Source organism: Harmonia axyridis, chromosome 3, assembly GCF_914767665.1.
Source record: "Harmonia axyridis chromosome 3, icHarAxyr1.1, whole genome shotgun sequence".
Classification (NCBI taxonomy): Eukaryota; Metazoa; Arthropoda; class Insecta; order Coleoptera; family Coccinellidae; genus Harmonia; species Harmonia axyridis.
Genome location: NC_059503.1, coordinates 62,147,021 through 62,158,389, shown reverse-complemented (window position 1 = coordinate 62,158,389; position 11,369 = coordinate 62,147,021). Strand labels below are relative to the sequence as shown.

General features: G+C 35.5%; 2 protein-coding genes across 2 annotated transcripts in view; one reads left to right on the top strand and one right to left on the bottom strand.

Annotated features, from left to right (window-relative positions):
- LOC123674766 (flotillin-2) overlaps positions 1–11,369 on the bottom strand; it is a 374,288-nt gene that overhangs the window by 308,429 nt on the left and 54,490 nt on the right. The gene's annotated exons all lie outside the window — the stretch shown is intronic.
- Positions 2,061–7,850, top strand: LOC123674763 (glucose dehydrogenase [FAD, quinone]-like). Its single transcript, XM_045609831.1, has 4 exons — positions 2,061–2,355; positions 4,294–4,509; positions 4,563–5,120; positions 6,951–7,850. The coding sequence occupies exons 1-4, from the start codon at positions 2,139–2,141 to the stop codon at positions 7,808–7,810; spliced, it is 1,851 nt and encodes a 616-aa protein (XP_045465787.1). The 5' UTR covers positions 2,061–2,138; the 3' UTR covers positions 7,811–7,850.

Below are 11,369 nucleotides of genomic sequence, written 5' to 3'. Positions count from 1 at the left end.
CGAGATACAGGGTGTTTTATGAATTTTGCCCGTTTCTTTCTGAGGCCATATCAAACGAACCACCCGGTATATTTTCTTCATATTTGGCAAATATGTTCCTAATTGAGAGCCTAAACGTATCATGCAGTAACCGCCTTGAAAATCCAGGTCCGGGTTAACAAAAAATTATGAATCGTTTGAATCCTCGAAACAACACCCTGTACATCGGAATTTTGAAAATCTGTTTTAATATTCAGGAACACCACTAAAAACTGAACTGAGACGTGTACTTCAAATTTTCGCGCAGACAGTTTTACTGCACAAATTTTAAAAGTAAAAGTGAAGTTTTTAAGAACTTGGATAACTTAAAGTGGTTTGAAGTGACTTTTAACAATGTATTATCAAAAATATTGAATCCATAATTACTTCAAGATCACTTTGTAATTCATTTTTACATTGGTTTTGCTTTTTATCCATATTGGATATCGGATTTTACTTTCCCAGTAGGATTCTTATTAATTTTTTTATGGTTCTCATATGACCATCAGCTTGATATTGCCTCTGAATTAAAACTGTTTTTTCAATATCTGAACACGCATTTTCATTTCGATCGAAATATATTCTGACAAAATGACGAACGCTAAATAACTAGGTTAACTCCAAGTATTCAACAAAAATCGTCCAAGAATTTTGATAGAACTCTTATTTAGAATATAGTGGCTATTTTTTGTTGAGTTCTTCAAGGTTATATCAGTAAGTTGAGAACTTTCCACAAAATAGGTTGATTAGGTAAACATAACCTATTCAGTTAGATAACTGCAAATAAATGAATTTACCTTATAGATTCATTGATATTTGAAAATTCCTCTACCTGAAACAAAGAAATATATATTATTACATATGAATCATAAATATTGCTAAAAATCGTGATAATTTATAATCATTATTCATTTATTTTCCTCAATATAATTACTCCAACATGCTTGTAATAGGTCAAAATTAATGTCCACGTATAAACTGAGTCATAGACACTTGGATGAAATCCTAGGAACTAATTTTGTTTTCAATCACGAAAAACTAGAAGTTAATATGAATAATTCTTGATATTAATGATTGCATCTGAAAGGTTAAGTAATTGATAAATGATAGCAACCATTTAAGTAACCGACATTAGAAGAATTTTCTATCTGATTCAAACGAGGAGAAAATGAGAAAATCACTGACTTGGAGCCAAGAGCTGACATATCATGAAAATATATTATTGAGTGATACTTTCAAACAGTGTCATTCATCAAATTTTCAAATAATTTTCTTGGGGAAACAAAAATCAATTTCGTGCTTGAATACGATATAAGTCATTATACATTATACACAATAAAACTGCTGATAATCAAGTTGCTTGATATGATTCAAGTAGGTACTCGATAAATAAATACTTGACTTGAGATTGAAAAACTACTACTTGACTTGAAATCAAGTCAAACTCAAGCCAAGTAGCTTCAAAATGTAGCCAAGCCGTGAATCAGTAGCAGAATTCCGATTTTTCACCTGTGTGCGAAATAAATCCACCGTTTCCAGACTTTTGAACCACCCGGTATATACAAAAAATTTCATAGGAATCTGAAAATTTACAAAAAAATTGATTTGTCGTTTTAAATTGATGCAATACTTGCTCGGAATATAATAAATGTATAATTGATTGAATAATTTTCAAATTGTTAGACCATTCTCGCTCAAAATTTGAAAATTATAGTTATTCGGATAAAATTATATCCACGTAATTTCTAGATCTTTAAACAACATAATATTAACCGTCCAGTGAAATAGAGAGGATCGATATAATTAAGAACGTATTTTCCGTTTCCGAGTAATTTTTCCGGTCTTCAGTCAAAAACTTTCACACTTAAACAACAATGATGAATCACAGTTGAAAACCAACATTCACAATAAGTCGAGTCTTAAGAAAAATATGTAAACGAATATTCACACGAAAAACTCAAACCTGAACTTTTACAACATTTGATCACATCTTCTTCTAAGAAAAACCAGAATCAGGTATTTCCAATAAGTTAATGAAGCTCTTCAAGGTACGGATTGCGTTTTCGTCTTTTATCTAGTTGGTCTTGACCGGTTCCGATCTTCAAACGGCGTCTGCAGACATGTTCTTCACTTTGAGTAGCTCCCTAGTCATCCTTCTATTTGATTTAACATCATCGTTCAACCATGATAAATCTCCCTTTGAAGAAGTGAAGAGATACATCGGAGAGTATGAAAAGGGAATAGAACAACTGAAATATTCTTCTGGAAAATATGCCCGTCACGAAGAATATGCAGAATACGATAGATCTAAGTTCAACGAAACTGATATTAATGCAGGTGAGTACAATCTTGGTATATCATTACAATTACTAAAGCACTGAAATGGTTCGAATGAACAGAATTCCAATTAAATTTTTCTCAGATAATTTACTTGTAAGTTGGAGAACTCCAATAAATTAGAGGAGCTTTTGCGCGATTGTTCAAATCCGTGATTTTTCAAAGAAATCCAACAAGAATCTCTAAACCGTGTATTAACGCATAGTGGATTTTTGGATTATTGTTTCTCAAACTTTGGATATGTATTGTAAACAAAATTCCTACGTACTTAACCATAAGATACCAACATCTAAAAATTCCTCTATAAACCTGACTCAATAAATATTCAGAGTGACATGCCATAAAATATAGAATCATATGATAGTTTCAAATCAATATCATATATCACATTTTTTGGATCAATTTTTTGAAGGAAACAAAAGAATAAAAAAAAATCATGCCCAAAAACTCAAAGAATATTCTATTTCAGATGAAATATTTTCAAAGAATTTTAAAATTAATGATGCTTCTCCTAGCCATGAACTTGAGACTAAAATTCCGTGCTTGTTGTATACTTCTTACTGTATATTTTTTCGTCCCTGAAAAATTCCAAACAAAAGGTCAATTCTTGAAAAGATATTCTGGGATCAGAAGAACTTGATTTTTTTGCCTATAAAAGGCATAGAGCTGAATCTTCGAGTATCTAATTTCCGATTGATGAAATTCCCATAAAATTCCCCATCAACGTTCGTATTGCGATTTTTCCGACAATTTGAGAGGAAAATTTTTTGAAAGGGTATTAAAATAGGCCTGAAATTATGGCCCCAAAAAAATCTTGAATTCCAAAGTGGTTCATCTAGCTTTACTAGGGTAAAGTTCTCTCCCCTAATAACTTTGAATATTCCCAAAAGCATGGTATCGCTGGCAAGGACCTAAAGGGTGTTTTTTTAGAGCTATAGAACTTTAAATTGCAATAAAACAACAATGGATTATTCGATTGACATGAATTTTATTTATCCGCAAGATAATCTTATGGCATTACATTTTAAATATGATTTATGGCATATGACCGCCACGGCTGGCTCGGATGTAGTCCAATCTGGACGTCCAATTTTCGATGACTTATTCCAACATTTGTGGCCGTTTATCGGCAATAACACGGCGAATGTTGTCTTCCAAATGGTCAAGGGTTTGTGGCTTATCCGCATAGGCCAATGACTTTACATAGCCCCACAGAAAGTAGTCTAGCAGTGTTAAATCACAAGATCTTGGAGGCCAATTCACAGGTCCAAAACGTGAAATTAGGCGGTCACCAAACGTGTCCTTCAATAAATCGATCGTGGCACGAGCTGTGTGACATGTCGCGCCGTCTTGTTAGAACCACAGCTCCTGGACATCATGTTTGTTCAATTCAGGAATGAAACAGTTAGTAATCATGACCCTATACCGATCACCATTGATTGTAACGTTCTGGCCATCATCGTTTTTGAAGAAGTACGGACCAATGATTCCACTAGCCCATAAAGCGCACCAAACAGTCAGTTTTTCTAGATGTAACGGTGTTTCGACATACACTTGAGGATTAGCTTCACTCCAAATGCGGCAGTTTTGTTTGTTGACGTAGCCATTCAACCAGAAGTGCGCTTCATCGCTAATGGACGTAGTGCGCGATACGTATTTTGCACAGAACCATTATTTTCGAAATAACATTGCACTATTTGCAAGCGTTGTTCAGGCGTGGGTCTATTCATGATGAATTGCTAAACCAAACTGAGAATAAATCACTTGACAGCTGTTGAGTCGGTCGCCATCTTGAACAGTAATGCCAACTTAAAGTTATATACCTCGAAAAAAAAACACCCTATAGTTACACGTTACACCATGTGAATGGTAGCTTCCACTCATAGTGTCAAATATGAGCAGTAATGAATTTTTATTATATGGTTCTCCAATTTCCAGATGGAAAGGAGTTCGACTTCATCATAGTAGGTGGTGGCACATCAGGCTCCGTTTTGGCAAACCGTCTGTCCGAAGTGCCCGAGTGGAAGATACTTCTTCTAGAAGCTGGCGATGAAGAAGATGACATCACAATTATACCTGGTAATGTTCATCACCTACTCCAGTCGAAATTCAACTATGGATATAAGACGACTCCTCAAACGACCTGGTGCCAAGGTATGTTCTCATGGCATTTTTTGGGGAGAATTATAAGTTTTATTTTTTTTAAGGAAACAAAGATCACAAATGCGTCATAGAAAGTGGCAAAGCTCTGGGAGGATCAACAGTCATCAATGGAATGTTATACACAAGAGGCAATACAAGAGATTTCGATAAATGGGCAGATCAAGGCAATAAGGGATGGTGCTATGAAGAGCTGCTTCCGTACTTCAAAAAAATGGAAGATATATGCCTAAAACATTTCGACAGAAAATATCATGGCATGGGTGGTAACATCCATTTGGAGAATTCCCAACATAAGCAATCACTTACAGGTTCTATTCTATCAGCTGCTAAAGAAATGCACTTTCCGTTCGTTGACTACAATGGGAAGGATCAACTGGGGATTGGTTTTGCTCAAGGAACTACCAAAAACGGTAAGAGATGGAGTGCTGCAAGAGGATACCTAGAAGAAGCTAAGCATAGAGAAAATCTTGTTATCGAGCAAAATAGCAAAGTTCTGAAAGTATTAATTAGTTCCCATACCAAAGAGGCCTACGGAGTATTGTATCTACAAGAAGGGGATTTGCATGTAGCTAAAGCAACCAAAGATATAATTCTTTCAGCTGGTAAGAAAACTTATTAATTTCTAATTTTGAACTATGTGAAATATGTCATGTCAATTCACCAAATCCAAAACATTTCGAATTTTTTTTTATTGGTACCGGGTTCAGACATGTTTCTTTTCTTTTTTGCAGTAAAGGATTGATTAGGCTCAGTTGAAATACATTTGTTTTCATCATATCATTCTTCAACAGTAGTCAAAAAGAGAGATTGTAAAGTTTCTCAGTAAATACACTGCGCAAAAAATATTAACGCACATTATGGAAATCTCAAATTTATTCTACAACTGAAGGTGTTCTCAATGATAATTATTTTTATCAGAATTATGCATGCATATGTTATCCACTTTCAACGTTTTTCTTCAATACAGATGTTTTTTCTCAGCAGGAATAAAAAAAAGATGAGATTATCAGATTTTGAATGAATTGGCTCCATTCTGAAATCAGTTGTTCTCGATCAATTCTAGTGATCAATAGTTTTTCTTTCGTTTGATTTTCTACACTCGATCGCTATGCAACGCGAAACACGCAATTTGACCCAAGAGGAATGTGCCCAAGCGGTAGTTTTGCGAGAAGAAGGGTGGACATACACTAGAATTGCAGAAAGGTTTGGAGTTTCCCGTACAAGTGTGTCCAGAATGTTGCAGCGATTCAGGGAGACAGGTATGAATGTCCGAAGACCAGGACAGGATAGACCACGGGTGACAACTGCCATTCAAGAACGTTACTTGAGAGTTTCTTCGTTGAGACAACGGTTTGCAACCGCTCGCCTCCTTCGAAATCAGCTTGAGCAAACTCATGGGGTGCAAATTAGCACTCAGACAATAAGAAATCGCCTCAGAGAATATGATTTAAGGCCTCGTGTCGCGGCAAGAGGCCAAGCTCTTACCCCAGCCAATCGAAGGGCGCGTTTGGATTTTGCGAGAGAGCATATCCATTGGGAAGAGGCCGATTGGGAAAGAGTTATCTTCACAGATGAGTCTAGATTCTGCCTCTACCATTGTGATCGACGTTCCCTTGTATTCAGATGTCCACATGAAAGATATGCACAGTGCAATTTCCTGAAACTACTGGTTTCGGGGGAGGATCGATTATGGTATGGGGTGGAATATCTTTGACTGCTCGCACAGACCTAGTGGTCGTTGATAATGGAGCTATGAATGCTGATAGGTATATAAGGAACATTCTTGAAGAACATGTAGTGCCATTTGCCCCATACATTGGTGAAAATTTCATTTTTATGGACGATAATGCCAGACCCCATCGTGCGCGCATCGTTCAGGAGTACCTTGAAGAGGTTGAAGTCTCTCGAATGGAATGGCCAGCAAAAAGTCCAGATCTTAATCCGATTGAGCAGGTTTGGGACAACCTCAATAGAAGGCTGAGAAGTTCAGAAAATCATCCAGCTACTCTTAATGACTTAGATCCAACTCAGAGAAATCTGGGAAGGATTAGATCAGAACATTTTAAGATCACTCATTTTGAGTATGAACCGTCGTTGCCGAACTGTAATTAACGCAAGGGGTGGAAATACCAAGTATTAAATCACTTATCAGCATTCCAGATTTTGAAAATTGTTTATTTCTCTTCTTCCACATAAGATTCGGTGAAAACCTGAATTTTTCTTCCATTCAATGTGTCTTGTTTCATTCAAAACCTTCCCGAGAGAACATAAAAAATAAGTTATATATGTAGAGTTAACTTTCATTAAAATTGAGATTTTTAGAATGTGCGTTAGTTTTTTTTGCGCAGTGTATTATTTATTTATTTATTTTATATTCATTTCCATCATTCATCATTTTAATTCTCTTCTAACTTGCATGATCTTCATTCCAGGAGCTCTGCATACTCCTCAGATACTACTGCTATCAGGAATAGGACCATCTGAAGATCTGAACAAACTTGGGATTGAAGTGTTATCCGATTTGAAAGTAGGGCATAATCTTAAAGACCACCTGGGTTTTTCGGGTCTCCGTGTAATCTTCAACAAAACGTCTGTTATGGAACAAAACGAAAGAGAAAACCTCGTTGAGTACCTGAAAGAAGGCAAAGGGCCGATGGCTAAACTGTTCACAGACCTAATAGCCTACGTCAAAACAGAAGAATCAAAGGATAAAGGAAACTACCCAGACGTGGAGCTCCTTTTCGTACCATACGAGCATAAAACGAAAGAAAAAGAAAATTGGCGTCAGGCATTATCCATCGCCGTCGTCCACCTGCATCCCAAGTCCACAGGAAAAGTACAGATCGACTGCAAAGATCCACTCCAGCCCCCAATCATCGATTTGAATTTATTATCAGACGAAGACGACCACGACATCAACACCGTCTTAGCAGGTTTGAGACTAGCGCAGAAATTCGCCAAAACCACGGCCTTCAAGAAACTAGGAGCTTACCTCGATGCAGAATGCGCGCCAGAGTGCGACAACCTCTACGAGTTTGACACGGACGATTTTTGGAAGTGCGCCATCAGGCATCAGGGTAGAAGTTTGAGGCACGTTACCGGTACCTCAAAGATGGGGCCGGCAAATGAAAAGGGGGCTGTGGTAGACAACAAGTTGAACGTTTATGGTGTCAACAACTTGAGAGTGGTGGATGCTAGCGTGGTTCCAGTTTCGATAAGCGGACACACAATGGCAGTATCGTATCTAGTTGGAGAGAAGGGAGCTGATTTGATAAAAGACTTTTGGAATTGAATATGTGTAGTTGTGAGATTAAAACTTCAGTTGAATTGTTGGTGTTGTCCAATGTTTAAAATGAATGGGTAGATACAAATGGTTCTAATGACCAGTCATTCAAATTTTTAATATTTTCCTTTAATTTACGATTGATAGATATCAGCATGGATATTTTTGAAAGAAATTAAATAAACCTAGAGAAGATAGTATAGAACAAATTCACTTTTAATCACATCTACCCAGTTTCCTGTTCCTCTGTTGTTATTTCAAGATGAGAACCAAATAAAACAGAAATAAATGGATAGCCATGTAACTCAGTTCCTCAAAAATAATTATTGTTTTCTGTTCGACCATCCAACAGTAAAAATTATGTCATATTATATAATATCTTCTTCCTTATTCGTGTATAATAAAAGTTTATAGTACTGTAAAAAACGAATATTAGGGAATGCCCAGTTCTTGAGAGTCGAGGGGAATTGATGTTTTGACTAGCTTTTACCCGCGACGTTTCCTCTTGTTATCTATTCAAGAGTTGAGCCAAATTGTATTGACTTAATGAGTTGGTCATGATATTTGGTTGAATTATTTGGGGAAAAGTTTGATGGTAGCATGGGTAAGCTTCGTGAAACATTAATGTTACAATTCTATCTCTTATACACATCTGCATTTATATTCAAATGAAATTTTTTTCTAATTATAACGATAATAAAAAAACATGCAGTTCTGCTCTTTGCTCCCATGAAACATGTATAAGTTGAAAATTATTTCCACAATAACCATCTATTCCTATGCAAAACTTCATAGCTATCGGATGAGTCGCTTAGGCGTGAAAATGTAACCAACAAACGCACATTATAATAATATTCATATGAATTCAGTTATTAATTGAAATGAGAAGTATGCATTCTGAATATAACTTTTTCAGCTCGCATTCAATAGCACCAGTTCACTTCGGTTTTTACCTACTGTTATGATACACATGTGTGAGTGAAAACAGAAAGTTTTGTATTTATATTCATGGTTCTTCCCAGTAGTTATACATTCTATATTTTTTTTGCTAAACTTATTCTCTTTTTAGCCTCTAATGCCAATCAGGCATTATTTGTGATGCCATCTTGAAAATAATTTCTTGTCAAATCGTAATTCTAAGTTTGAAACTGTTAATAAGAGATGATTATTTTCCTTACGTACTGTTATGAATTTAATTTTTTTCATATAAATTTTCAAGATTCAACTTCATCAGTATCATCTAGATACGTTATCAGTTTTGAACTTCGTTGCTACATATCCAATATGCATTTCTGATTATTTTCCCAAACAATATAAATTGGGGAAAGGATATGAACTTGTCTGTTTCTTGTCTCAATATTCTGAAAGTTCGCTTTGTGTCAATACTTAGCCTTTCTAATTCACAATTAGAATATTTTAATTCTATACTAATCTTTTAGTATTTTGACTTCTGCTAGATCGAGACTTGTGAACATTTACAATTTACATCTTATGTGCCATCATACTTTGAATTATTAACATGTATTCGATACCTATTTATTCTCATGTCGAATAGAAAGTGAAGATGTAGACTGTAGAGCCACTGAATATTTTTTTTAAAAGCATTTGACATCGCCCATATTCGCAATAATTACATTTGGGAGTTCATAATGATTACGTTCATTGAAATATTGTTCAGTTTTGATCATTCCCTTGTTGAAATGAGATTGGTAGTATTATACTTCCATATTATCTGTACATTAGGACTTTCGCCTGAGCTCAAGCGACGAGTCATTACCACATCTAAGATGTCTAAAAATACTGTTTTATCCACTTATAATTCTGACTACTCGACCACGGCATTGCCAGTTAAGTTTTTTCTTCGTGTTTCGTAGGTGGTGCCATTCAATAAAAAAAATCATATTTTCGTGGAATCGAAAAACGTCCATTCATTACCTCAAAAGGCCCTTAATAAGGATATGTTCATATTTTCATGGAAAATATTGCGGAATTTTCTTTGGATTACAGAAAACTGAAATGCAGATTCATTCCACTTGAATGTTACACAGCTGGGTTACTTAATAAAAATTCAATTTGTCAATAAGAACACTTATATGTACAGGGTGGGCAAATAAGCGAGGTAAGCGGCTATATCTCAGGATCCACTCATCGTAGAGACTTGCGGTAAAAATTTTTAACACTAAAGTGTACAAGAAAACATACTGGAAATTATTTTGAAGTTCATACCTCTACCGCTTGGGGGCGTAATAGCTACCGTCGAGTAGAAAAATGAATTTTACTCGAAAATGTTTCATATGAAGTTGAAGAAAAAATATCATCACTGTAATCCTTGGAAAATTCTATATCTTTTTGAATTGTCACTTTCAATTTTACGACATCAAATAAGGGTAGGTGAAAGGAAGAAATCTGACTGATTGAAATGCCTGTAACTTCAGTTTGGCTCAACATTTTTGAGCAAATTAGATCTCGTCTGAAAGATAATATCCTTTTAATTGAGGACAAAATATACTTATGATAAATTTGATTTTGCTGCTTTCGATAGGGGGCGCAAAGTCAGAAGTTCATTGTTTTGTTCATTTCACTCCAAAATTTCAAATGTAATGATAGGATTTTCTTAACAGAAACAGAAGTTCCATCAAATTTGCATGAAATAACCTGAAGGTCGCAAAGCGATAGTTTCAGGCGTTCTGAAGTTATGGCCGAAAGAAGATATTCTTCAACTGGTGCACTGCGAAAAACCAAATTGTGTCTTTAAGTTCTGACAGAAATAGAAATCCCATCAAATTTGTATGAAAAACCAAAAGGTCGCAAAGCGATAGCTTCAAGCGATCTGGAGTTATGGCCGAAAGATGACAGAATTTAGTTTTTCAGTGCATCAGTTGAAGAATATCTTCTTTTGGCCATAACTCCAGAACGCCCGAAGCTATCGCTTTGCGACCTTTTGGTTTTTTCATAGAAATTTGGGATTTCTGTTTCTGTCAGAACTTAAGGACACAATTTGGTTTTTCGTAGTGCAACAGTTGAAGAATCTTCTTTCGGCCATCTCAGAGATATCCTAGAACTGTTAGCTGGGCATTGTATGTACTCTTACAGGGAGCGAGTTATAATTAGGCGAAGCTTCATAACTGACTAGTAAAAACTTTACAACATTTTCGTTGGATTGTATAGATTGATTTGAATTTGTCACCAAATTCAATGAGGAAATGACTCCCATAGTTTCCATGTGAAGCTCTGGAAGATGATAGTTTTCCACATTTCAACATGGGAGCTGTGCTTCAAATATTCGAACGATTCTCAAACGATTCTAAATGATTTCAATAGATGACAATAAACTGAAACATAGGTAGAAGTTTGATAATTGGACCATAAATACTTCACATCAAAGTTACCCTTAACATTGCAACGTAATAGCAAATTCCTAATCTCATCGAACCAATCAGTGAAAGCCAAGAAACTACATGTTCTAGTGAAATCTTCAATAGCAACAATTAGGTCCTGCAATATTGAAACATCCATCAAATCCTAGAAATTTACTCCCGATTCATCACACCACATAAAATGGCGTAAT

Bases quoted from the DNA above. Each gene is read 5' to 3' on its own strand.
- LOC123674763 (XM_045609831.1), top strand. From the start codon at position 2,139: ATGTTCTTCACTTTGAGTAGCTCCCTAGTCATCCTTCTATTTGATTTA. The intron at 4,510-4,562 runs GTATGTTCTCAT...ATTTTTTTTAAG, and splicing joins TCAAACGACCTGGTGCCAAG to GAAACAAAGATCACAAATGC. The intron at 5,121-6,950 runs GTAAGAAAACTT...TCTTCATTCCAG, and splicing joins AGATATAATTCTTTCAGCTG to GAGCTCTGCATACTCCTCAG.